General features: G+C 38.2%; 1 protein-coding gene and 1 long non-coding RNA gene across 3 annotated transcripts; one reads left to right on the top strand and one right to left on the bottom strand.

Moving 5' to 3' along the window:
* The first annotated feature begins 589 nt into the window (after nt 1-589).
* On the top strand, nt 590-14,897 carry C1D (C1D nuclear receptor corepressor). Of its 2 annotated transcripts, XM_071740220.1 has the most exons (6): nt 590-742; nt 8,469-8,552; nt 9,505-9,651; nt 10,997-11,063; nt 11,543-11,598; nt 14,332-14,897. In XM_071740220.1, exons 3-6 carry the CDS (start codon nt 9,505-9,507, stop codon nt 14,497-14,499), a joined length of 438 nt encoding a protein of 145 aa, XP_071596321.1. In that variant the 5' UTR covers nt 590-742; nt 8,469-8,552; the 3' UTR covers nt 14,500-14,897. The 2 variants fall into 2 exon arrangements, with proteins under 2 accessions (XP_071596321.1, XP_071596322.1); XM_071740221.1 differs by lacking the exon at nt 8,469-8,552.
* On the bottom strand, nt 4,217-24,517 carry LOC139794512 (uncharacterized). Its single transcript, XR_011725163.1, has 3 exons — nt 24,410-24,517; nt 23,550-23,649; nt 4,217-5,691 (listed from the first exon to the last, which is right to left on the bottom strand). It is a non-coding gene; the product is annotated as an uncharacterized lncRNA (long non-coding RNA).
* Nucleotides 24,518-27,671: the final 3,154 nt, after the last annotated feature.

Here is a 27,671-nt window from a genome sequence, read left to right as displayed (position 1 = left end):
TTTTTCTATTTAGGAGAATGTCAGTCTGTAAAATGTGGACCATATCTCTGGGAGCCGCAGATGTTATTTGCACCATCAGTACAGTCAGCAACATCTCACAGTGGGGAAACACTAACTCATTGCATTTTGAACTCAGATACACTTCCTGAAATCTTGAAGAAAAACAGTGGAAATGCTACCAACAATGCTACCAGAAACAAACCCTCGTTCGAGGCTGAGGTGAAGATGTGCAGCGTCAGTCAGAAACTGACGCCCGCAAACCAGTTTGGGCCTCTCAGTTTCCACCAAGCCACTGGGTGTGTTTGGGAAGAGCCAGATCCACGCCGGCTGCTTGCCCTCTCCCCTTTAAGCAAGCTGCCTGCTGAAAACCAGGTTTTCTGCCCTAAAAGAACGGCCCCGTTCTTTTTTGTTACGGACGGAGGCGGCCGCCATCGTTGTAAGGGGCACGTCACCTCACCGGTATCCCGGCTACACCGCTGTCAGCACCCACTGAGGGGAGTGGAGGGGGGACCGTGCGAGGGGCGGTGACTTGCGTGACACGGCCCCCCTGGGCTTTCCGGAGCAACCCCGGGACGCGGCCACCATCGCCCGGAGCGTCCCCATCGCGAACACCTCTGCGGCAACTGCCGCCGCCAACGGCTACGGCGCTGACGTCACCGCCAGGCGCCGGTGGAGGCCCCGCCCTCCCCGTCGCTCTCTCCCGCCCCGGCTGCGCGCGCGGAGCTGGGCCGCCTGCCCGGAGGTAAGAGAGGGGGTGCCCGGTCCGCCTCCCGCGGCACCGGCTGAACGGGAGCCCTTCCCCTCCTCCCCGAGATCGCCTCTGCCGCTTACACACCCCCTCCTCCCCCCCCCACATCCCCCGCCCTCGCCTCCATCTTCTCCGCCGGTGGGTGGTCGGGCAGCCGGTGGTAGGCCTGGAGCAGGGAAATGGAGGCCTGCCCTTCCTAGGTATGGGGTGAGGGTTTGTCAGCGGCAAGTGCCTCGTCGGGAGTCAGGGCCTGCCTCCGGTGGGTGATCTCAAGAGGGTTGGTTGCCCCCTGGCCCCGCTGGTTTTCAGGCCGTTGAGAAGGAAGGCGGGGGTGAGGTTGGCGGAAAAAGCCGGTGTGCTGCCATCCGCTGTCCCGAGTGGGGACTTCACGGGGGCATTTAGGAAATCTTGTGACTGAACACATTCGGGAGAGCTAAATCCCATTATACTCTGTCTGTAAGGGACCACGGTAGAAAAAAAAGTCTTTACTGAAAGCCTGGTCAAGCGTTGGAACAGGTTGCCCAGGGAAGTGGTGGGGTTGCCACCCCTGGGTGTGTTCAGAGCACGTGTAGGCATGGCACTTTGGGTCGTGGTTTAGTGGGCATGGTGGTGTGGGGTCGATGGTTGGACTTCATGATCTTGCAGGTCTTTTCAAACCTTAATGATTATATGACTGGTAAGACCTTTCATCTTCACAAAGAGCTATTAGAACAAGGAATTTTGGTTATAGACATGGGAGAAGATCTACTTCACCAGGTCTGTGCTTGATCAAGAAACCTGTGTTTGGCATAAGAGGAACGAGGCTTCCAGGGGAGCCATAAATCGGTGTTAAACAGCCCAGGTTTGTTGTAAACAGTTATGTTCCTGTTATAAGTCAGTAATGTTGTAGTTGAGGAGCCTTGAGAACTTGGTAATTATAAAAATAGTGTGGTTTTCAAAACTAACATGCAGTTTGCACATACAGGCTATAGTACAATAGTTCAGCAGCACTCTTTTCCCTTAACAGAAAGGCAGGTGATAATTAAAATTAAAAAGCTCAAGAACTCTGTAGTAAAAGTAGATGTTGCTACAGTTCTCTCATGTTGCTACAAAGGTGAAGATGTCCCCTTCCTTTGTCACAGTTTTCTGATTGCAAGCTTAGCTGCTGCTGGCAACTTAATAAGGGACTTTGACTTGCAAATGAAACTTCAGATTATGCTCATTAAAAGGCCTTGTTCTGGAGAGAAAAAATTGAAAGGTTTGGTTGTAAAGTAAATCAAAATTGAAAGGTGTCTGGCACGTTTCTTGGTTTTAAAAGTATAAAAGAACACTTCCAATGTAAAACATTTGTGTATGGCTAATCCTATGGCAGTACGGCCCTTGCTAAAGAAATCAGAGAGCACTTAACACAAGGCCTATACCCCAGAGCATGAGAAACTTGGAAGTGCTGATTAGGAATTCTTAGGCTTCCTATCAGAAATGCAGTGCAGAAATCACACAGACCTTTTAGCTAAGTGCTTTGCTCTTTGAAGTGGTTAAGGTTTTTACAATTAGTTTTCCATCTGTGTACTGCCAGCATTTAGTAAAGAATATTTGCTTCTTTTTAGTGACAGCAGTAGAAAATTGCATAATGTGTATGGAATGGAATGGTAAGCTGAGAAAAACATTAAATCTTTTAAATAAATAAACAATGCACTGGAATGGTACTGGTTACCACAGCTCCATGTAGAGGTTGCAGAACCAGAGCTGGAAAAGGTAGCACAGAAGGAAGAAACCAAGGTGACCTGATGGAGGGGCAACAATGAAAGTGTAGCTTCATATTGTTAACTCTAGGCATGATGCCAAGGAGATGTTGATAAGAGACCATGAAAACTTTGCAGTTGCAGACTTAAATACCTTTCAACTCTCTTTGTATACTATAACTATTTGATTTTCTCCATTCTTGTGCAGGCTTGCTGCAAGGCATTCTGCTGGGCCTTGGGATTCACACTACTCTACACCTCTTCATGCGGGCAGTATTCTTCACATGTGCTGTTTTGTATAAGCTCCATTTCTCTGTGTTGGGAAATTGCTCAGGATCCATTTTCCCAGCTTCCTCTATTTTTTGGTTCTTTGATTTTGCTTCCATGTCAGGCTGTGGGTACTGCCATGCTCTTTCTTCCAGTGCCAGTCCTGAGTGCATCTCTGTTCTCCATCCTAACTTGCTTTATCTATTTCAATTGCTGTGAAAACTTCATGTCCCCAAAAGGCTTTCCTCTGTTACTCCCACGCTTCTGTGATTTTGCATATCCCTTTTCTTTGCTGATAGTAATTAGCCTCCTTTTTGTCAGGTTATCAGCTCTTGAATTCTGCTTAGAGGATAGGTAGAAAAGATATTTCCTATTTTCTCCTGCATCAGTAAGATTGATGCTTAGAACATGTTTAGAGCACAACATCCCACAGTTACTGTTCAGTTACTGTTACATTCATTGTTCAACAACAACAACAAAAAAGGGTAAATCTACTTCCAGTAGTTGAATAGAGTCTTGTTAGCACCCAAAACACCCAAAAAATCGATTTGGGTTGCTGTTCTAAACAGTAGAGAAAGGTACTGTATGAAGTGCAAATACAGGAAACTGGATTCTGATAAAAGGAGGTACTTTTTCATGCATTGTAGAACTAGTGGCTGAAGGAAACAAAGGAGTTAAGCAGCTTAAAAGAATTTAAAAACTCTGTAGCTTTAATTCTGGATACTCATATGCAGAATGCCAGTGGAAAATGGCAGCAAATTTTAGAAGTGGTAGTAAACTCCATGATTTAGAACGTGCAACAGCTGTAAATTGGAGGCAGGTTGTTTCCCATTTGCAGCAAATTTGGTAGCACAGAAGTATTCAGTATTGATTGCTGTCACGAATGAAACCCCACTGGAATACAGAGATGCAGAGTTTCATCCACTCTTGATAGTGGGAACAACCAAAAGTACATATTTTAAAGACCAGTTTAGATATACAAATTTAACATCACTTAAAAGCTTCAGAGTTGCACTGAGCTATGATAGAATAGTCTGCGCATGACAGCTTTTGTGAAAACCTCTCATTAAGAAGTGTTCTGGACACCAAAAGAAGGCTGGTTTTGTCATTGAACTTTGATGAGTGTACTGACAGGCTGGAGATGAACAAGAGCCAGGGTGTATTGGATTTGTTCAGAAGAGGAAGACTATGTCATCAGAGATGTGGAATCTAGGACAGCTGATTACAGAGAGTAAAAATGTTTTACAAACCATGCAGATCAATTTGAAAGTTTACATCCAAGTAGGTTTGTGTGGCAATAGCTGGGGCTGTAATGAATGTTAAGCCAGCACGAGGTGCCTGTTTTCTAATATGCCCATGGGCTGAAGTGACCCTCAAAACTATTATTTCCTCCTTTTAAATTTTAACCTTAAAACAGATCAGAATAAACCTTGCAAGTCCTTTACAAGCTAAAGAGGCTTTATCTCAGTGGCATCAGCAAGCACTTGATGGCTGTGAGCGGTTCTGTAGGGTTCTTCTGTGCATATTGAAATGCTTGACTGGAGCCTAGATCTGAAGGCAGGGTTAAAAATGGTTGCTCAGCTGTTGCCTGTTTGGAATACACTGCAAACTGTGCACTGGGTAACTACCATGGCTTGAGCTGGGATATTTTTAAGTGGATCAAGATAAGCCTCTTGGTGCATAGTTGGTATTCCATGGCAGGCTTAATTACCTCTGCAGTGGACATCTTTCTTGCAAACAAGCTTGTGAGTTGGCATTGCAAGAGCACTCTGACTAATTGTACTAGATGTGGTCTCCAGCTGCCTCAAGCTGGCTTGAAAGGTATTAGTAGCAAAACAGATCTGTGGACACAGTGATGACTAGCAGGCAGCTGATTATTTATTATGTAGTAATAAGGCTGAGGAGTGTCTGTCACCAATTATAGCCTATTGTACTCAGAGCTTTGCAAACATGGAATAAAGTGGATATCTGTGCCCCAAAGAGTTCTGTAATCGAAGAACTCAGTAATGAACTCTGATATCTTTAAATTTAGGATGTTTGTTCCTTGTTGCTCAGTTGTCCTATAGCCACAGCAGTGAACTGCAGTGTTGGAGCAGGAGGGACATCTCTGCTGCTCTTGTGCATCGCCTGCATTCACTGCATGTTGTTAGCACTCACAAGAGGGAGGACAGTGGCAGTATTTAGGAGCTGACAGGAATGGTTTGTTGTATTGATATTCCTAATACATTTGTTTTGAATTTGAATTCACTTCTGTATGCCTTTGCCAAAAGGTTCGTTTTGGTTTTCTCTATGTAATTCATAAATACCCATGAAAAGAATAGTTTAATCTGATTTTTGTTAGATGAATAATCTGAAAAAATGTAGCTGAGCTCAGTAGAAAGTCAAGGCCTTCTACTGCTTAAGAAATAGGTATGAGTTAACATGGTGTGAAAGGAGTTGCAATATTAAGCAGAATGAAGGATGGTAAATTATTTTTGTCTCTCCTGTTTGTATGTTACAAAAATATTTCAAATACACCATTTTAATACTGAACTTGGCAGTTTTAATTCCAGCTGAAAACCTTGTACATGATACTAACACAGAGCATTTTTTAATTCTTTTGAAGTGCCATACTGCCATGTTGATGTATGTGTGTAGCTTCCATTACTTTCACCATGCATCTTCAGCAAAATCTCTCCTGAAGATACCAAGGGCCTAATTAGAGTTTATATCTTTCAGTATGACAGATACAGTTTCACTGTGGGGGTGGGCAGGAAGGGAGGTTTGAATCTGCTTTTTAAGGCAGCTGGCAATTATTTTCTAAGGCTTGTGTTAAAACACCAGATCTATTCAAAGATTATTCTTAGTAATCTGCAATGTGTCTGAAGTTTCCTTTTTCCCAGTTCTTACCGTTGTATGCCAGTCACGGGTGTGCTTTTCTATAAAGGTCTGTGCAGAGTTCTTCTCATCAGTCTCCTGAAAGACAAATGTGAAGAGAGATGATTTTGCTAGTTGTGTTGTCCACACTCACTTGTATTTTTTTTTTATTTATACTTTCTTAATACAGCTTTTAACTCAGATCAATAATCACATTAGCACTAGAGCAAACTGCTTTAATTGTCACTCATTTAGTCTTTTTAATACATTTTCTCTTGATTTGTCCTTTTCGTATTTGTCTCATCTCTGTGGTTCCTAATGTCTTCTATTTTCCTCCCCTCCCTTTTTGCAGGTCGAGTGTATTGCTTGCTCTGATTTATACTATGTTGACTGGAAAGAAAATAAGGTGTTCCTTGTTTTCTAAACAGAAGTTTCTGAATAAATGACAGCTTATTAAAAAATGCTCAGAAATTCCAGATTATTTAGAAATTTTCCACCTGTGGAAAATCATAGGACCATTTTTGAACAGAGTTAAGTGCAATGAAGTTTTCTATTAAAGTGTTTCACTTTTTTGGCATAAAGACTTTTTCTTCCTCAAATATATGTTTCTCTTATGCTGTTTTTCAAAAAACTACATGGCAGTTTGTGACCTCAGGGTTAAAAGATAAAGCTGTTTCTTGTATATTGATGTTATGAAGTCATACCATGGTTTTCATTACTATTTGTTTGCCTCAGTGTCCTTAATCATAGTAGGCATTTTCTGTTTTATGTGTATGGGCTGTGAATTTTTCTTTGCACTCTCAATATTAAAGATCTTACAAAGTATTACAGTTATGCACACAACCACAGATTGTGTTCTGCATCAGAAGTGTTACTACTTGATAATGAAAATGCTGTGACTTTCCCATTATTCACATGCTTACACAGCAAGTATTTTCATAATTTATCTGAATATTTGTACTGTCCTTAATTTTCCTCAGCAGAACCTCTGTGCCAAGTAAAGCCAAATAAAATTTGTCTTGAAGCCCGCAAATCTAACAGGGAAAACCTGTGTGGTAAACAGCAACTTCAGTATCTGAATTAAATTTCTACTTGTTCAAAATATATAAACACTTGTAAAACTTGAGCAAAATCTTGCATGTGGTTCAATAACTGAAACGTAACTATTGAGGGCAGTATAGGTAGGTTTAGAGAGTCACTGATGTGGTCTTAGTTCCATCCTTGGCTTTGTCATTCTGCAGGTGTGAGTCTGAGGTCTGTATGTTGATTTTGGCAGAAACAGTTTTGTGGAGTTTACTGTGTACAAGTTTTCTAGTGTAATGTAAGTTTGTTCTTCTTGATTTAATGTTATCAAATGTATTTTAGGCTGATGACTGCTGCTTTATTGTTGGCATGTGCCAACACTGTAACAGAGATTAGTAATGCTGAAACAACAGTCTGGTGAAAAGAGAGAGATCCCTACACAGCAGGAGTAGGAACTTGCTAGTTCCTGTTGAAATGAACAGAAAACCCAAGTTCAACAAATGCCTCCCCCTCCCTGGGTAGAAGGAGCAGACTTATCAATGAAGGGTTCTGTATGTGGGCTAATGTGCAATCTTGTTCCTTTTAGGCTGATGCGTTTTTTTCCTTTCCTTGCCAAGTGACAGTGTAAATACTGATATGAGGGCAACATTAATTTTTTCTGGTTCATGAGACAGTAATTGTCTCAGTAATTTTAGACTGTATCTGTTATCTTTCCTCCTGTCTTCCTATCCTTTCTCTGTCCTTTAGGTTTAGTTTGGAATATTGGAAAGAATATCACACATGCTCTAGTAACTGTTTATCCTAGCAAACACAGTAAAATAGCTGCAGTTAGTTTTGACTGGTAACACATTCTTGATACAAGAGTTTATTGGAGGTTTTTTTCCCCCTGCAGTTGCTGGGCTGGATGCCCTGATAAGGAGAGAGAGGGAAGTTAGAATTTATGGATATGTTCATGCATGTCCATCAAGTTAAGATTATAGTAGATGAAGTATTGAAGTGGTGGTGAGCTCTATAGCTCATTGTTGGACTGGATTGCACCCCTCTCCCTGTATCTGTAAACGTGTACCAACAGATACTGTCTAACCATGTTGAACTCTGTTAACACCTGAGAAAATCTATTTTCTTCTGTAGCTTTGAGTATTTTTTGTGCTCTAACAACAAACAGTGGGTTTTGAACTCTTCTAAAAATCAACCTAACAATGAGTATTATAATGCAGGTGACCAGGAAAGAGGGAAGCAGAAACAATATTATCTTAAGTGGCAGAAATAATTGTATTGGTATTTTGCCTTTCTATGGGTAGCCTCTTGTAGGTCCAGCTCAGCTTTCTCGCCTAGGTCTGTTGTGGCTGACCGAAATGGTATCTACATGTGTGAGTTACATGCTGAGGCAGGGAGAGGGCCTTCAACATGTCATGGTTAGCATTGTGATTCTGTACTCGGTCTGAAAACCAGCTCTGACCAGGATGAAAAGTCATGTAGCTGAGTAGGATTATAATTCTAACTATGCAAACAACAGCAGTGAAACTGGCCTTGTTAACTGGCTGATCATATTTCTGGAATCACTCTGGTGTGGTTAAAACTGGAGTTGCAGACAATCCACACTGTTTTTCTTCTCAATATTCCTCCTGTTTGACCTCCAGGAGACAATATAAATAAAAAGAAACCTCTCTCACACATACCACCCTCTTGCCAGGAAAAGGGAAAGATGAAGTCTTTATCTAAAACAAACTCCACTGATGTGACAGCTGTTTTCTGTTTCCTTGCTGTTTGCACTGACTGTGTGGCTTGGTGTTCATAGATCAAATTTTCAGTGCACAGTTTTTCCAACTTATTCTCCTGTCCTCTGTACTCAGCTGCTGGCTTGTGGGATTATCATATTGATAAGGGCTGCAGTGATCCAGGTGCTCCCACTGTTCTTGATGCAGCTCACCAAATAGGTAGGAAAATAATATTTTTTTTTTTTTTTTAACATTTAAAAAAATGGTTGCTCAATCAAAATTTGTAACATAGCTTTAAGTAACATTAACTCCTCGGGAGAATATGTGATTTATGATTTGAAAAAAAAAATGAAGATATTGCCTATAAGCCAGCAGCCAGATGGCTTGGCAGTAGCCATGTCATATTGTTTCAAGTGCAGGGATCAAAAAAAGAGTGCCCTGGGATTTTTCATGTCTTTGCTTATCTCACTGTTGTTGTGCATAGATGCATCCACAAGATTTCCAGAATATTCTGAAACTCCCAAATCAACTCACCCTTGTTAAGAGTTATATTGCAGATCACAGCAGACCGTAGGGAATTCAGAAAACTGGATACAGGGTTCACAAGAAGAATTTCTTGGACCAATTCCTAATTTAGCATTGGAAAATATAACTGACCCTGACATAACTGGTGCTGTATAACCACTTTAAGGCTGAAGTAATGTCTGTTGCTAAGACAGGCTGAAGCCATATTCCTGTTGTTTGTTTTTTGTGTTTGTGGGTTTTGGGGTGGGTGATTTATTTTTTTTTAGCACCCTGCCTGTTGCTTGGTGTAGCTCGTTATACTCTCTGATTTATAGAGCTCTTCTTTTAAACATGCAAATAATTTCTTTCTGGATCACAGACCATAAAAACTAAATACTGATCTGGGACTGTTACAAGAATAGGTACTACACTCATGTCATTTGTAATGCTCCCTCATGCTATTTTGCACAGCAGCTAACAGATATCCCTGAAATTATAGGACCTTTAACTGTGTCACTATTGGCATAAGCTCCTAGACCTCTTCAGAAATAGGAATTTCTTTTAATGTTTAATGGATGAATGCTAATGCTTTATATTGTAAAATACAGTTTTCTAACACTGTAGAGACTTAATGAAAAAGATCATTAATTTTGTTTCCTCTTCCCAGATGGAAATGTCAGAAGATGATGCTCATATGGAAGATTATCCCACTGAAATCCATGATTATCTTGCAGCATTTGAAAAATCACTTGGTTCTGTAGATGAAATGCTGAAGACAATGATGTCAGTTTCCAGGAGTGAGCTTCTCCAAAAGGTATGTCATTTTCCTTTTTGCTGTTAATACAAGAATACCTGAGAACCTCAACTGAAATAACAGTCTATTAGGCTAACTACCACACAGGGAGATAATAAATGTGGCACTTCCTGCTCTGGATACCTAATATTCAAAGCTTTTACTTTGCTAAGATATCCAGGTGGTCTTACAAACCAAAAAATGAAATACATGGTTTTCCAAGCTGAAAGGATATCCTACAACCAAGTCATTTAGGTAGGGGACATTCTAGTTTACTGCTGACCTCCCTTGAAGTGCCTGCTGAGTACTCTTTCATAATGGAGAGGTCATTCACGTTTTTGTCGGAGACCTTTTCACAACAAACTTCATGGAACTTGGTATACCAAGAAGGATGTAAAGGTAAATTGACAGTAGTGAGAAATTATTTGATTCTAGAATTCTACACTTTTGCAGCACCTGGTGCTGAAAAGCTGAGCTGTCTCCTCTAGCTATGTTATAAGCACAAGTCTGTAAAATGTGGTTTTTTACAGGGCATAAAGATAGGGCAAGATACTGCCTGAAGACTTAATACAAGCCTCTCTATCTTTTAACATTTAAAGGCAAACATGTAATTTCTTTCTTTAGGGCACAAAAAAGCCAGCACACAAAGGTACTTCTTTATCCTCTGAGGATTTCTAACACAAATAATTTATGAAGAAAATGGTCTTGACAACACTGATCTTTTGAAAGTATCCATGTTAGAACTAGTGAGCTGTACAATGATGTTATCAGAATTTCTGGAAATCCTATAGGACGAAAATAATAAATTGACTTTGGCAGTTGAGGAATAAAAACCTCTTATTACCTTTATTTTTCCTTTGTTTTATAGCCCTAAATATATTCCAGTATGTGTTGAACACACAGTCTACCATATGTAGTGTTAATGCCCACTGATTGTCTGCCATACTATATTCACATTTGAGCTTCAGCAATCTTAAGGATTTATTTTTTCTTCCATTGATACCAAGAACTATTTCAAATTAAGTTTCTGTATAAAAATATGGACTTTTTTCTGACTATGGGAACAGTGGCCCAGGAGTTATATGTCAAGAAATTTTTGTGCTTTTGGCCATATGGGACTGTGGCATTTAACACCACACTGGTAAAATTATATGAATGCTTGCAGAGGAGAGAATGGCTCTATTCTGGCATGAAAACAGGCATAGACAAGGTCTCAGTGAATTTGCAGTGCAAAAATATGCTCATTCAGTGTGTGGTTTTTTCATGGATAAATTCACAATTATAAAATGTGTGTGTTACTAAAATCTGTGCACATCTTGCTTAAAATTGTGAAAATCTGGTGTGTTTCTTTTTTTTTTCATTCTAGCTAGAGCCTCTTGAGCAAGCAAAGCTGGATTTGGTTTCAGTGTACACGCTAAATTCAATGTTCTGGGGTAAGTATGTGGTAGGAAAAAGCAGGATTTATAGTTACCGTTTGAACACCTTCTAGACAGCTGCAAACATTAAATAGTTGTATTTCATAACCAAATAATTAACTTGTAACTTGTAACTACTGGTAGGACCCAAATTATTGCTGTCATAGGGTAAATTATGTTGAAACTCCAAATCAAAAATTAGTTGCATGAGGATGTTTCTTTGGGTTTTTTCTTGGCAACCTTTTTTATCTTTCTAGGGACAGAAAGCGTAACCATGTTGGAATTTTTTTTAACCTTTTTTAAAAAACATTTGATTAGAATAGTTTGTTAGATACAATTAGATACAATAGATAGATATAATTAGATACGATACAACTAACTCCAAATCTTATTAATGGTTTTACGTGGAAACTGCATTTTTCCTGTGTTATGAATTAAGTTGGTCCTCAGTTATTACAGGCTTCCATTTCAATAAAACATGTTTTTTTTTCTTGCAGTATATTTGGCTACTCAGGGAATCAATCCAAAGGAACATCCAGTGAAACAAGAACTGGTAAGATTCTTAAACTGCAATACAATATTTTAGTTACCCAGGACAGTTACCTTTTATAGAAGTAAAACAATGTTTGCATCTACATTTAAAATTTTATGTTGCCATAATAGCACACATATGCTATGTGATGTTATGGTACTGTTCATAAACCTTGCTGGACTCTCTAAATTAAGAAAGTCATATTTTTAGTTCCAAACAGTATTGCTTAAAGCAAAGTTGTAGAGTCTGCTGAAATTAGACAAGAAAAAGAAGATGAATGGTGTCATCTTCTCTGCACCTTTGTTTGAGAATTGGATTCTGAACAGAGTAGCTTTTCACTTGTATTTCCATTGTTAAATGGAAAAATGTTACATGTCTGATAATAATTTATAACTTCCAGTATGGTGTTTTTTTCGTATAAATACTTGGAATCATGTTAATCTCTGAGGCTGCCTTTTTTACTTTTGTATGACTCTAAAGTATAGAATGGTTGATTTACTAGTGAAGACGGGAAAGAGCCCCCCTCCCCCTTCCAAGTCCTCCATTAATTCATTTTCTCAGCAGTAAAGAATCCAGTCCAGCAACAAAACTAAAAGCTTTTTTGGCACCGGTTATATGTGTATTGTCCAGTAATTCTGCATTAGTGACATATTTACAACCTATAATAAATCTTTTAGGTTTGTCTTTATATTCCATTTAGATACATGACTACAGTATAGAAGGCCAGCTATCTTGAAAATTCTGCTGACTTAAAAAAATCAAATCATTTAGCCTGAAGAAGAAAATAGAAATCAAACCTTCTAGCTACCCAGTTTAATTCCTCTGTAAATGAAAATATTAAATCCGGGCAATTGTAAAATACTTGGCTTAAAAGTAATCCTTACATAACCAGAGGAATGGAAGATGGGACTGAAAAATGTGGAAAACAAGCCTGAATAACAAGAGTACTTCTATTTTTAATTTTGTGAGGTTTTCAGTAGTCTAGACTGTATCGTATTAAAAAATGAAGCAGTTAATATTTTATGAGCTTTCTGTCGGTTTCTTGTTCCTTCTATATTATAGAGTGCCTGAACATTGTGTTAATTTAGCAATACTAAAAAATAAATCTTATCTTTTCTGCTGTTAATGTTTTATGCTGGTATCTAACTTCACAATTGCCAGTCATTTTAACTCTGAGGTATGAGTGAGTTATTATAGCTTAGTTTCTTATCCAGTTCTCTTTTCCAAGTATCAAGGTGAATGAATGCACATTCTTTCCCTGTAAGAGCGCTGAGATGTTCTTATTCATGTGAGAAGGAAATAAAAAAAGAAGTCATGATTGGTTTGTTTTTAGAATTGCTCCCCTTGTGCACCTAGAGGGAATACAGAGATTCAAACTGTATTAATAAAACTCACATTCAAGCTATCAGAGTTCATTTCTTTTGTCATGTTGACATTTGTCAGCTCCTTTTCTCCATGTTGATGCATGTAGGTTTGCCATCTGTTCTCATTAGTCATCTCAGTCACCAAAGAAATAGTCAATTATGATTTCAGACCCTGTAAAGTTCTCCTCCTTAAAACTATGTTTTTGATACAGAAAGAGTGGCCAGCTTTTTTAACAAGTTAGTTTCTTATAATGGTAACTGAAAGTCAGCTCTATAGTGTATGTCTCATAACTTTTGTTACAGACTAAAAAAAGCTGTAAATAGCTGTGTGAGAAATGTGTGGGTTACATAATATTAATACTTACTTAGCTAGCAGTATCCATAAATGTTCTCTTAACCCACAGTTGTCATTTGGGTATCAGAGCACTATATATTTATATGTTATATTCGTTTGCTGTTTTTATTACATTAACGCCTGAAGGCCCTAGAGTTGAAAGCCATATTAGGCTAAATATAAAGATATAAAATCTACCAACCAAACTTTTAAGTATTTTACAGAATTACTGTAAATGTCTTCCTCCTCAGTGAAGAGAAGCAAACACTCAACAGAGGGTGATGCCCATCTTAGAGTCATTTAGACAACTATCTCAAAGTAATTTTCTCTACTGACTCCAGAAGTAAGATGAGGATAAGTAGGCACACAAATGAGATTGTTGAACTGGGAGGGTGTACTTGTGTGGAGCTGAATCCAAGCCATGCTTTGTTCAAAAAAAGCCACATTGACTGTGGTAGGCTGAGATGGCAATGAAGTATCCTCTTGCTTTATGGAATGGCAATGGCAACAAGCTTTTTTATTTCTGATGGTAAAGGGAACTTCTGTTACAGCTGGAAATTCATCAGGCTGCCTTAAATAGGTTCATTTGATAAGCTCCCTTGAGCATTTCAGGGTCTTAGATACAGGACCTCTGTGTAGTTGCATATGTAATGCTTGTAACAGTGTAACTAATCTATAAATATGTCACATCTAAATACTATTTTGCCATCCTTATGTAGGCCAAACCCCAATATTTTGTTTTCTAACTTTGCTTCCAAGAACAGTCCTTGGCTCACTGTAAATTAGATGCAGTCTTAATCTCTGTAGGACTTCAAGTTTCTATGATGGTGGGTGTCATGCAAATGTTAGTATGGCAGATATCGGGGATGCAAAATCTGCTAAAGGAGAAGCTTCACATTTGCAGAGCCTCATGTATATTTAAATTATGCTATTTTTCTAGATACTATAGTTACAGTAATGTATGGTGTGGACACCTATGTATTGGGGTTATTTAGCAGCAATCTTCGGAGACTGTTGGGAAACACACTCTTTTTTTTTTTTTTTTTTTTTTCCTAGGAAAGAATAAGAACATACATGAATAAGGTGAAAGAAATAGCAGACAAGAAAAAGGCATCCAAACTCGATAAAGGAGCTGCTTCTAGATTTGTAAGAAATGCACTATGGGAACCAAATGCTGAAAATGAACATACCACCAAAAAAGGAAAAAAGAGAAAGATGGACTGAATTTCCCTTTGCATTTATATAAAATAGAGACACCTGTAACTTATTTCAGAATTTGTTTTGTATACTGTATGCATCTTGCAGAGGTGCTGTATAGCAACATCTTGATTAAGTTACATTTGAAAATTTTACAAGATCATATTTTGTCTAGAACACTTGTCACTAAGTCACATTCGTTGTGTATCTGAAAGTGCCATTTGATGCCAGAGAAGTAATATTTTATTAGTCAAATAACAATGACCTGATACACACTTGCTGGTAACAGATATTAGTAATGTTTTGCTCACAATGCCTAATAATTCCTTCTTTATTTTTTTGTTTGTTTTATTTACTGCTGAATAATTGACACATTTTTATATATACTTCATCTCCTGAATATTAAAAAATCTTGAAAAATGCTATCCTGTCTGTGGTCTTTATGCAGGAGCCATGTTTACTTTCCCATTACATCATGGTATGAAATGCTGTATTTGTAGAGTTTTGTAAGGTTTATTCACTGTCCTGAACTGTTTCCTTTTCAGCTTCTGAATTTGAACATATGCTATATTCCTTTATTTCTGTTGCCTCTAAGAAAACTGAGCTTCAAGGGCCAGAAACAAACAGCCTGGATTCCAGCTCTTAAGCCACCATATCTACTGAGTGGAAAAAAAAGATACCCATAAAGGGCAATATATAGTGCCCAAAAAAAAAAGAACAGGCTGGGTAGAGCTATTAGGAAACAGCAAATGCAGGAACTTGATTGCAGTTTTGGCTGCAGTGTCCATCCCTTACTGCTGACACTGAGAGACAGATATGTGGTCTGAATGGTAGGAGTGTGGTCATCTGTTGCAATTTCTCATATCTTCATAAGGGAAAGCATTCTCTGGTACAGTAAAAACTATTTATGTGTTTTGCAAATATTCTGTTCTCCTAAAAATGTGAAGCTTAGTTGCTTAGGAGAGGCAGTGTGTTAGTTTCTTCAGAAGAACCACATTGGTTCATTTTTCAATATGCAAAGCAAAAAACTCAGTTATTCACTTAAAAGCTATATAACAGTCTGCTGTTACTTAATTACTTATGAAGGAAGAATAAATGGTTTAGTTCACCAAACTGAAGTTTTGGTAGCAGCCTACACTGGTTGGGAAATGTTTCTGTGAAATGTTTCTGTGAAACACTAAATGATAGCAACAAATGAATCCAGTATACCTATAGTACTGCAAGCTGAATGAGATACAGTAGTTGGTTAGTGTCCTTACAGAGTTCTGCTGCATCATGCAATGCAGAATATGGTCTAAACAGAACTAAGTGCTAAAATGAATTTTCTGTTATCATTGACTATCTGAAAAAATATATTTGAATGTAGAAGTTTAATACTTCGACAAGTTTATTAAACTTGAATAATTGTTGCATATCTCTAGAAGCATTTGCAGTGACTGGTATGAATTTACACATTTTTGTTAATGATGAATGCTTTGAATAAATAGCAGTTTCTTCAGTCCAACTAGCAAGAGAACTAGCTTGTGCAAGTGTTCATTTAGGTCCCTACCTTTGTTGCCACAAATCTACAAGACTGCTCATGTGAGTATGTATGTCAAAAGCCCATAAAGATTTGCCAGCTGAAAGCTGAAATGAGAATGATTTATTTCTACAAGTTAATGTAATGGTTATGCCAAACAAAAGCAGTTGGACTCAGGAGTTTTTCTTTGTGTGTGATGAAGGTTAAAAATGCAAAAGACCCAAAGTGTATTCTTAACCTAAGACAGCAATACTCATGTAAAGCAGTTCTTGCCTTCCTGTGCACACTGGGTTTCTGCGGTGCTTATCTGGAAGTCTGTGTGTTCTGTCTTGTACCTCTCTCAACCTGATACTGCAAATGATAGCTGTAGACTATTACAAACAGACATATGGACTTTGTGTGGATTTCTGCATGTGCAAAGCAGGAAGTTCAAAATATTAATCTCTAAAGCATTAATTAAAAAAAAGAAAAAAGGCTAGGTGTTGTCTTAAGTAATTGGGAAGTCAACAGGAGAGAGATGGTCTGAAGTGGAACAAGCCAGAAGCACTTTCATGTAGAGATTTTCTGGGAGGTAACATCCTGTGAGAGGCACTGTCTTTAGGAAATCAGTAGCTCAGCTTGTAGTTATGCACAGTGCTGTTAATTAAAAGGGCACTGAAGGATGTTTCCATTACATGATTTTCTTCTTAAGCTTCATTTATAGCTTTTGTTTTAAAAGGGTAGTTTCTGAAAAGGTTCATAATTCTTTGTCCAGTACACAGGTTTCATTGGTAAATGTTTAAACAAGAATAATGCAAGGCTATTAGCTAAGACTTTCTGAAGCAGAAGACCATCTGGTATAATTCATTATATACAGCTATTTGGCATTTGTGATAGGGCAGTTTAAATAGATGTAACAAGTGCAACTTGTAAACTTTTTTTTTTAAGGCTTGTATTGTTCAGTATGGCTGTTCATATCTTGAACTGTAGCTTTTCAAACACAAAGAAAATAACCTAGACAACTGCCTGAGAAAGTAAGAAGCGTTAACCATGTATGTTATTCACTAACAGCTCTATTAGAAAGAAGCTTGAAATACAAGATTATGAATGCTAAGTGGTTTTTATATCACTGAAGTGTTCTTGGAACATCTAGACTTTGGGATACCTACTGAACTTTACAAGGTCTCAAACATGAAATGACTTGACAGAACACTACTTGTGAAAATTCCTCCCTGGAAAAGCTATATGAATGTTGTGGAAAAAAAAAAAAAAAAAAAAAAAAGCTTTTCTGAAGGCTAGCAAGAACATCTATTGCAGACAATTTGTAGAATGGTTCTACAGGGCCTTGAAAGGGAAGGCAAACATCTGGGAGACTTCTAATCTCATTGCCGTGTGTGTTGAATATGGTGCAGAAATACCAATTTAGCATTAGTTAATGCCAATGTAATACAAAGAGTTCCTATTTTAATAGAAACAGTTATTAGCACATGTGATTAAGGTATTAATGAATTTAAGACATTTAAAGAGGACATTAAGGTATGTGTGATGCCATCCTGCTCTGACTTGATTTTTCAGTAAAAATACTATGGGTTAATTAATATTAGTGAGACATAACAGCTAAGAGAAAGACCAACAATCTTGCTGTTTCTGATAATGTTTTTAACTAACGCAATAAAAAATTATATAAAACTAAGTTACGGTAGAAATATATTTATGTAGTCTGACAGACTAAAAGAGGCTAATCGATGACAAAATTAGAATGATTTCTGCACAGGTTTTTAAGTTAAACCTGAAAATAGTGCTTATTTTGTTAAAGACTGTCTTTTGATAAATGCATTTAATATATAGCCTGCTCTTGGAACTTTTCTTGCTTTATAGTCTTTGCACCAAGGAAGTGATGAGGTTGGTAAGACCATTTGAGGTTAGCAGCTATGACTAGAATTTGATGTGAGGCTGCATGGGGAATTTTCCAAGCTTACAAAAAAAAAAAAAAACCAGAGCTTCAGCAGAGAACTCAAGAAGAGAGCTCAAGATTTTAAGCCCTAGAAGTGTTAGTGTTAAATAGGTACATTAAAATAGTGAACAGCATTTGGGGCATCTGGGAAGTTCTTTGGCAAAATTCTGAGGTCACTGGATAGTAGGGACTTGATTCATTGACTTCAAAGTCAATTCGAGACTTTCCACTTGGTCCTTAAGGACTTTGGTCCTTGAATTAGTGTGACTTCATTGAACTGCTATAGTTTAACAGGAAAAGTAAATTACTCTAATATCAAATCAATGCCTCAGGACTTTGTATAGTAGATGTCTGGCCCACTACTGACTGTTTTTTCAGTCAGCGAATTATCTTCTTCTTAGATGCATCTTTAAATGTCTAATCAAAGATTTCCTCCCCACACGCCTATGCTTCTCAAAAAAACACTGCAAGGAGAAAACTCCATGTTACAAACTGTCCCACCTATGTAAAGTGATTTTTATCAAAATGAAATGTATCTTTGACCCGAGAAATTAGCTCTTATCCTATCTGTGTAAAGTTTCTGCAGGTCTACTCCTGGAAAACCTTTCTCTGACAGAGTTTACTGTGGGTGCAAACTACTGAGGATTCTTATTAGCACTTAAAATTCCAACCCTTATGACTGCTAGCCATAAGTTGGTAAGTCAAAACATCACTGGTACTCGTTTCTACTTCAGAATTTTTATTATTTGAGAACTGTATCCTTAAGAGTGGATGTTATGAAGTCATCCTATTTCTTCCTAGACTTGCAAAACAATACTAGCATGAAGCTTTGTCAGAGAGTATTAATATTGCAATTTCATTGGAAATCTTCTCAAATCATAGTTATCTGGAATGAGAAAAGTTTAACCCAATTCTGTCAATTAAGAATTTTCCTGTATTGAAGAGGGTAAGCCAGAAATCCCTTTTTAACTGTGGGGCTGGAACCACTAACCTGTCTGCAAAGGAAATCCTGATTTCCATAGTAAATTACATACTTTGCCCAGGGACTGATGGAAGACCTGGTTATACAGCTCCAGATGAAAAAGCCTCCGTTACCACAATTAAGGGCTCTATTAACTGTTAGCCACAGTAAAGGTTTGGGGAGTTGTGAATAGCAAATTCCATTCTCTAACTGGAAACACGGGTGGAGGTATATTGGTGTAAGTGGCATTCTGTGGTGTAGGGTTCTTTCTGCCAAGATCTCACTGAACTTTTGACTTAATTAATGCAGATTTTCTTCTACTGAAAGTAACTGTGAAATCCCCTTTATACCTAAAAAGCCTTTCCACTGTTTAACATGCTACAGATGGGGATATGTGCCAAGTTACTAATAGAACATAATGAAAAAGAAAAAACTTGGACTGTAATTTCTTTACTTCATCAGACATAGCTGTCTTATAATGTTTAGCTTCTTGAGGGAGATGAAAGTGCAAGGAAACAATCACAAACTATTTCTGATGCAAATCAGAAATTGGAAAAAAATTAACTTCAGTGAAATGCAAATCAGAATGGAATTGAAGAAATGATCCTGGAGCTTTGCAGAGATGTTCTGCTTCTCCAGAAGAGTAAGTGACAAACTTAAAGCTAGAGAAACTTTCCAACTTAAGAGGGCCAAAATCATTGAAACTGGTGGCATTGAAAATGTGGGCAGGTTATTCCTTCATCAAACTGACATGTAAAGATGCTGAACCGGCATTTATTAAAAAGACAATTATGTGTTTCTTAACTAGAAGACTACTTTCCCGTGATTAAAAAGAAGTGTTAGACTGCAACAATTTAGGGGAAGTAGTACAGAAATCAACGCAGTTCATAGTTTTAGAATCCTGTGTGACACACAAAAGGAAAAAACGCCTTAGAATTCTGCAGTGTGACACTGTCATTTTTCTTTTTGCTAATTTGCTTGGAGTGATATTCCTTAAAGAGAGTTCTAGAAAGTCCTCATAAATGCTTTTGTTTTGCAGATTACTCTTAGCATCAGTGGTAGTTTGTGTTTTTTCATTTGTTTGGGGTTTTTTTTGTTTGTTTATTTTTGGGTTTTTTCCTTCTTCAATTTCTGCTTTCTAATACAATGCACTTGTAATATTTTACTGATAGAACTAACAGTTTGCTTTTTTGCTGACTTTTAACCTTCCCTGTAGGAGATTACAGATCTATGGAATACTTAATGCTGGTGATCTAAGAAGCAGACCTTGAATTGCTCAGTTTTCATCAGCTGTACCAAAGGGAAAAGAGCAAAAGCTTGTTTTTACTACTAAGCTGAGTGAATATGGCATGGAAATCTTGTAATGGCAAGGTATCAATTTTGTAAAGTGATATATTTCAGAGGGGATACTAAATTTGACTGTGAATAAAAAGCTTTATAAATGGAACATTTAAGAAGCTATCTTTTACTTTTCAGTGTAGGGTTGCCTTGACATGCATCATTTCAATTTGGCAGCCCAAGCAAATGGATGGAAGCAATTCAGTATGATAATTCAGTATTGCCAAGAGGCTTCCTCTCAGTCTAGTGTGGACACATTCCATTGATGAATTTAAAGCCTATATTAAGTGATAGAAAATGGGTCTAATTCAGCACTATGTTGTTCCAGCTTTACATCAATACAATCTTGATATCAAAGGTACCTAGAAAGGATATAAAAAAAAAACCTAAATGAACTACAAAATAATTTTCAAGCTAAGGAAGGCATGAAATTAATGGAGACAGATCTTGCATAGCAATGATCCAGAGCCAGAAAAGAAACAGAACTCATCTGTGGTTGCAAATAAACTCTTTTAAAAGTAGTAATTCTAGAGGCAAATTCTTAGCTGCTCTTCACCAGCAGTCTCTTAAAGTAAATGAGCAACTGCTGAGTTACACAAGTGAAAAAGTTTTCTGAAAAAGCTGTAATCTTTGATATTCTCTCATTCATTACAAATGTTCATTTCCATTAATATGTTGTAATCTTTGTTTCCTAGAATGTTTATTTTTTTCTTTGTCAGTTGAGTGTTTTTTGGCCTCATGGCAACAGATTAGTCATTGTTTAAAGTCACAAAGTTCCTGTCCCCATTATTAAAAGGTGAGAAGGAGACATGCCTAGTAACAAACACTGTCAAGTTTGATAGGATAAACAATCTTTTAAATTTGTTGCCTTGGGCTGACAAACCTCCTCCTCAACTCGCTCATAAGACAAAACATGTTTTCTCCTGCAAAGTTGCCATGGACAGACGGTTTCCTCAAGGCAGTTAATTTCATTATGTGCTGTCCCATGTATGTACACATTACTGATCCACTTGCATGTTAAGCATCTCCTGAATAGCAGAAAGTTATTTTGGTGTATAAGAGGATACAAAATTTGTATTAGTGAAATGCTATTGTTGGAGACTGGGTATAACATCACAAGCTTAATTCACAATTGCTTTAAGTTGTTCTTGGTTTCCTTAGAGCCACAATAGCAAAGATGCAGCACAGAATAACACAGAATCTGGATTTAGGAACCTTTATGGAATAAAAACAGCACTAAAAATGTAGCTGATGCTAAATCACTGACTTCAAACGAAATTTACTTGTCTGTGAATTAATGCTCACTTCCTTCATGCTTTGACAGAGTTTGTTAAGCTTTGTTTACCTTCTATTATGTATCAGGATTTCAGGATTGCAACTGATACTTCCACACAGTGCCACAGCTTCTTATGTTAATGTTCTCTTCCAGATACTGTAATTCTACCATCTTTTAACTACTGGTATTGTTTTTTTCAAATTTGGTCTCTGCCATGGCTGATTTTTTTTTTTTTTTTTTTTTTTACTTTTTTATTTCCTGGAAGGGTTGAGCAGTTATTACAGTTGTTTGGGAAGATGGGTTTTAGTACAGACCACACTGGCCATGAATGTTAGCTAAAAGGTCTAGCCATGTTTTCCTAAAAGTTTTAGCTCTCCTTCGTTGAGGTAAAAACATGAAATACATTATCAGGATGTTAAGAAGAAAAGTTATCTCAGTGAAAATCAACCCAGATTAGGGCTTTACAGAATCTTCAAGAGAGTTGCATGGTAAATACTGCCCCTTAATTTGCTTGTGTTCCAGTTTTCCTGTGCATGGAGCATTATGGAGATCCCAACACAGTTTTGAAGCCACAAATACCTTTGGGAAGAACAGGGCCTCTGCAATTTATCTCAGATGATGACAAGGCTCTTTAGCATACTATATTTGCAGAACTGCGGAACTAGTATAACTTTGCAACTTTAAACAACATTGTTTTGATGTAGCTTTATTTGAATTTCAGATTCTTAAAAAGTTAATGTAGACAAAAGATGCTCTCAGGTATCTGATTAGTTTAGGTTATGATCACATTGGAGTTCAATGGAATTAATTCACGTCACCTTCCAAAGAGGTAACACCAGAGATACTGCAATTCTTTTCACTGTTTAAGTATGTTGTATATATAAGAAATCTGGAACTTAGATCTTTGTCTCACCTCTAATTGTAATGAAAAGAAGGGTTACAGTTAAATTGGGGTGTTGTGGGTTTTTTCCTTTTTTTTTTCCTCATTTTTTTAAGCGGTGAGACTGCTCCAGGTTTTAGCTAGTAAAATGAAGTCTAGCCCATTTTAATTTTTTTTTTTTTAGAATAGGTTTTCTTAGACTGGGTAGAATGAAGTACCATGTTTTCTGAAAGACACTCAGATCACAGAAGAATAAGAATTTGATCTCATCCCCTATTTATATAGAATTACACAGAAGAATTTTGGTAAATAAATGAGTAATTTTCTGGGCTAGATGCACCTATACCTTTTGCCCTTTTTTTCTGCCATCCTGAAACCAGTGCAAGCTGGCCAGGTTGGGACTTGGCCCTCTTAAAAAGTTAACAAGAACAAAATAAAGTTGGAAAAGCTTTAAAATTTTTTATTTGTCTTCTGCCACCTAGGTGAGGTTGTACAATCAGAAAAAAATACTTCTACCCTAAGATTTGCTAGCACAGGTTTTCAGAAGGCAAAGAGGCCAGATTCCAATATTAGCTACAGTGACTTCTGACTTGCTGTTTCCTGACCCCATGGTACTTCCATTCCCATAGCAAAAAGCCAAGATATAATTGAGACAAGCCTTCAGACAAGCCACAGTTGTAAGCTCATCTGTGTCCAAGAAGAATTTGAGGTTCAAAGTCGTTTAAGACAAAGACTGTATTGGGTAGCCTGCTGGCCTCAGGAACCTCACTGGCCACTACCTCAGCTGGAAAAGATTAATAACAATTTACTCTATTCTAGCATCTCAGTTGAAGTCCCACACGCAGCATAAAAAACCAACCTAAAAAACCAAAAGCTGATTCTCAGCTGGTGCTAACTAACAGGACTTTGTTGGCACTGTGTGTTAACACATCTGCAGCCCCCATGTTAAGATATCAGCATATTTTTTGTGACATAATTGAGAAACACATCTAGATGCTTAGATTTTGAAAAGCATCTAGAAAATGAACCAGACAACCACAAACTTAGAAGTTTGCCATTTCCCCCTATTTAATATACTTCATACTTCCTTATTTTAGTAGCTTACTTGTAAAAAAGAGGCCAGTGTTGGCACAGCCAAACAGACGTGTATAAATGCTCATATTTAATTACCTTTGTGCTTAACAGCCATTTAATTTATTTTTCAATCTTTTATCTGCTTTTCCTATGTCTGCCTTCAATATAATTCAACCGTGTGGCTCTCCTTCTGCCTCTGAAATTAGATTGAATGAAAGAAATACTGCCAGAAATTCTTTAGGGCTTCTCACAAGTTTATGCTCCTTAGGCACACATCTGTGTGATATTACCTAAATGACAGCAATTGCTACAAAAACAAGATCTATTAAAACAGGGAGAACATCTTATAGTAGGTTAAATTAGTTTAAATTAAAAGGGAAGGTGAAGAGCATATATATCCCTTGAAACCAGCATGCACTGTTGGATTCCTTTGCAGCATATGCACAGAAGCATCTCGCGGCACTCTCCACAGAGTCCGCTGCACCCCTCCAGTGGGCAGCACTCTTGCCCTCAAACCATCCACCTATGCATAACACAATAAAACAGATGTTTATTCTTTTAACCACTTGATTCATCTCAGCAAGAAGGGGTGGACTCATCAAAGTTGTAATACTATAGCTAGATTTTATCTTTTATCACTGATGGTATCTGCTTTGACATGGGTTACCTTAATTTAAATACATAACTGTATCATGCATGGTTTAAGCAAACAGAGCAGCTAGGCTAAATGGTTCACCAAAAGACTTTTTAAAAAAAAAAAAAAAGCCTGATGGGGCTGTTACTCTGTACCTTATGAAAAGCCACCCAGAGCCCTCAGCCTCCTTTCTGCACCTTCTTCCCCAGCAGAGCCCTTCAAAAAGAGACGCATACATCCCGTATAGATCTGAAAAGCATGAAACTCTCCTCCTGAATTTGGTGAGGTTTGTGCACTTTCTTCCCCCCCTTACTGCACTTACCCGGAGAGTAAAGGCCACGGACGCTCCTCTCTACCGTGACCAAGGCAGCTGCAGTGTCTATCCGCCATTTTGTGGTCAGTCACCGCCCAGCCTTCGGGCTAAAATGGCGTCGCCTCCTGGCACGTTTCAGGCGGGGGCAGCAAGGTGCGAGGTGCTGTGTTTGCCTTTCAGCATGTTCTAGCCTGCTCTACAGCCCCTCTATAAGAGAAAAGGTAAGATTTTTCTCTTCCTTGCATTTCTGTTATCTGTTAAGACCACCTGTGTTACTTATCAGAGGAACAGCTCTGCTAGGAAGCGAAGTGGCGGTATGTTACTGAGGAAATACATTTAATACTTAAGGAGCTACTTCCTTACAGCCTCTGTTGGAGGCGCTGTGGGGCGATACGTTGCGTTATTTTCCTTATTTCCCCTCTGTTCTTACTCTTTTCCCCTAGCATATGCTATAGGTGGGAGTGCTGTAGTAAGCTTTTCAGGATGGCTTTGTTAGGAACTTCGTTGTGGTTAAGATGGCGGCAGCTGTCGCCTCCCTCTCCTCAGAGGCAGATCCGGAGGAGGTACAGGGTGAGGTAAAAACCGGGAGGGGAAAGCGGGAAAATTTAGACGAGGCCTTTAACGCGCTCTTTCAGCAAATTTTAGCCTCTCTGTTTCTTTGCCACTTGGTGGCAGCAAAGGAGCATCAAACAGGCCGGAGGCAGTGGCGAGAAGTACTTCCTTGAAAGCCTTAGAAATCTCCTAAGGTTCAAGGACCGGAAAAACAAACAAACAAACGAACGGAGAAGGAACTCAGGCTTTTATAATCTTTGAAAATACAGAAATACTGTATTCCTAAAACAAGTGAAACTGCTGCTCCCTGACTCAGGTAGTCACAGTTAGAAGTGCTGCTTTTCTTACGTCATTTCTTTTTAACAAGCTTGTGTAGAAGACTGCACTTTGTCTTTTAACTTCTCCAATTTTAACAGCTTTTTTATCATCAACCAGTTAAATTTCCATTTTCTATCTTTAGCTTCCTTCTGATTTCTTGGAGAGGTTTTAAAAAGTGTGAATATATGTGTGTGTGTGTATATATACATATTGTAATCTCTGTACAATTGCAAAGTAATACATAGACTTATAAATTCATCTGAGTTTACAGACCTGTTTCAGCTCTTCTACTCTTACACCTGTTTTATACTCATGGAAGGCTGCTGACGCTCATGGGTTTATTTCTAATATACCCTGATGTAAGCGAGAAGTAGATCAGGTCCTTTATTCTTCTCAAATCCTGATAGATTGCAAATGCTGAGGGGAAAAGGCAGCGTTTCTCAACTGCAGACTTGGAGGACAGGAACCTAACTGGTGCTATGAGCCATGCTCTGTGGACTTTTCTTAAGGCTTTGCACTTCTTTGGAAATGAAATGATGCAGATTTACCAGAAGGGCTAAGCAGGTGTTGACTTGTCTTTTCTGCTTAATGCTTATCAGTCCTAGCTGGCATGGTGTGTCATGCTGGGTGTGTTGTTTCATGTGAGCACATCTGTGCAGTGCCCCGTTCAGATTAGTGTCCCTTCCAGTGGGAGGGAAAAATGGTGAAGGGCTGCAGGCTTGCCCAGCAAAAGTGGACATTCTTCTATTAGTTGAATTATGCAGGTTTTCACCAGCAGAGGATGGCAGCCCTAAATTCCTACTCTTTTTATACCTCTATCTGGGAATAATTTTAAAATGAGGTCTAAATTTTATAGTGTTTATTCTCTGCTTAGCATCTGGTCACTGATTTTCATGCCTGTACTTAAACTAGCAAATGAGCACATGACAGTTAAAAGAAACTTGTATGTTAAGTCTTGAATCTTGCTTTGACTTATACCATTGTAAATCTTGGCTAGCTTGACTGATTCCTGTGGATTTATACCATTACAATTATAAGGCATTAGTAAAGACTTATTTTAAATGTTGCTTTAGACCTGAGGTTTGATTTTGCTTTTAAATAAATCAGGGCTGCTTCTCATGACAGAATTCACCAGTATTATGTGGCTGTGAAATCCCAGTGAGGGCAGTACACCTTGTGTTCTCTTTTACACTCCTGGTGATTCACCCTTTCCTGCCCCAGTTTCCTCACTGAATTTAGGAAGAATGCAAAATCAAGTCCTTTAGCTTCAGTCACAGCCTATTTACACATGTATTTACTTGCATATTGGTCATTCCTTTTTTCTCTCTAGAATTTCAGCAGCATGAGTCTTTGGAGGTTTTGCTCCTGAGTAAGCTCATTGGTATAGCATTACACTGGCTGAGTCCCAAGATGCATTCCCTATTTGTATTTCAGAGTGTGAATGCATCGACTCCCAGAAGAAACCCAGTTGAGAATGAATACTAGCTGCCAAATCCTTTAGTTCTTTAATCTTTTTTAGAGGGAAAACAGAATATGATGCATATCCATTGAGAAAAAAGAATCTTTTAGTCTTTCTCCCCTTCCACTTTCTTCATAAACAATGTGTCAGTACCTATTCTGTCTCCTATAACACGAGTAACACAGGGAGGACATCAGTGTGAAAATTTAGATGGATTTTAGGACAGAGATACCATGTCCAGCAGCAGGCAATGAAATTGCTTAAGCTTGCTAAAAATCCTGTCAGCATCTTTAACTTAAGGTTTGTTGGCCCCAAGAAAGTTCATCCAGAATAGTATTCCTGTATTTAAACTGTTGGTTTAATAACATACTTCAAGTGAAAAGGTGCCCATAAGCAACTTAAAAGCCATTTGTTTTGTGTCAAAGTACTGCTTTAGCTTGAATAGAAAGCATGCTTTTACTCCAACTGAAGTGAATTTTCTTTGGTTTTGATTGATTACAACCTGTGTTAATCTTGGTTTTGCTTTGTGATGGAGGGACTAGGACTAAAATTGGCAGGAACTGGTCTGTAGGTGCTGAAAATGCCATGCTAACACTCCTTTGATCTCAAGACCCAGGGGGGAGTTCCCAATGACTTTGACTTAGGTTTTGCCATTGGAATTTTCAAAATCCCTTAATCTCCTGAATCTGGGAGGCAAGTCCCTGCCTTGAATGCAGAACTTAATTTGCCTTTCTACTTTGTAGTGGTGCTATTTTCTTATAGTGAAAGAAGTCATTGGACTTTTCAAGTGCAGCAGAAAGGCTCAAAATGTCAGTAAACACTGGAATTGGCCCATCATCATGAGTAACGGGAAGAAGGGGGAAATAAGGAGCAAAACTTTCAAATGAGACAATTAGCTGAAGGGGAAAAGCAGTTTGCCATCTCATGAATGTTACGAAGTGA

This window comes from Heliangelus exortis, chromosome 3 (genome assembly GCF_036169615.1).
Source record: "Heliangelus exortis chromosome 3, bHelExo1.hap1, whole genome shotgun sequence".
Classification (NCBI taxonomy): domain Eukaryota; kingdom Metazoa; phylum Chordata; class Aves; order Apodiformes; family Trochilidae; genus Heliangelus; species Heliangelus exortis.
This window is presented reverse-complemented; position numbering and strand designations above follow the sequence as displayed.

Bases quoted from the DNA above. Each gene is read 5' to 3' on its own strand.
- C1D (XM_071740221.1), top strand. From the start codon at position 9,505: ATGGAAATGTCAGAAGATGATGCTCATATGGAAGATTATCCCACTGAA. The intron at 11,064-11,542 runs GTAAGTATGTGG...TTTTTCTTGCAG, and splicing joins GCTAAATTCAATGTTCTGGG to TATATTTGGCTACTCAGGGA. The intron at 11,599-14,331 runs GTAAGATTCTTA...TTTTTTTCCTAG, and splicing joins ATCCAGTGAAACAAGAACTG to GAAAGAATAAGAACATACAT.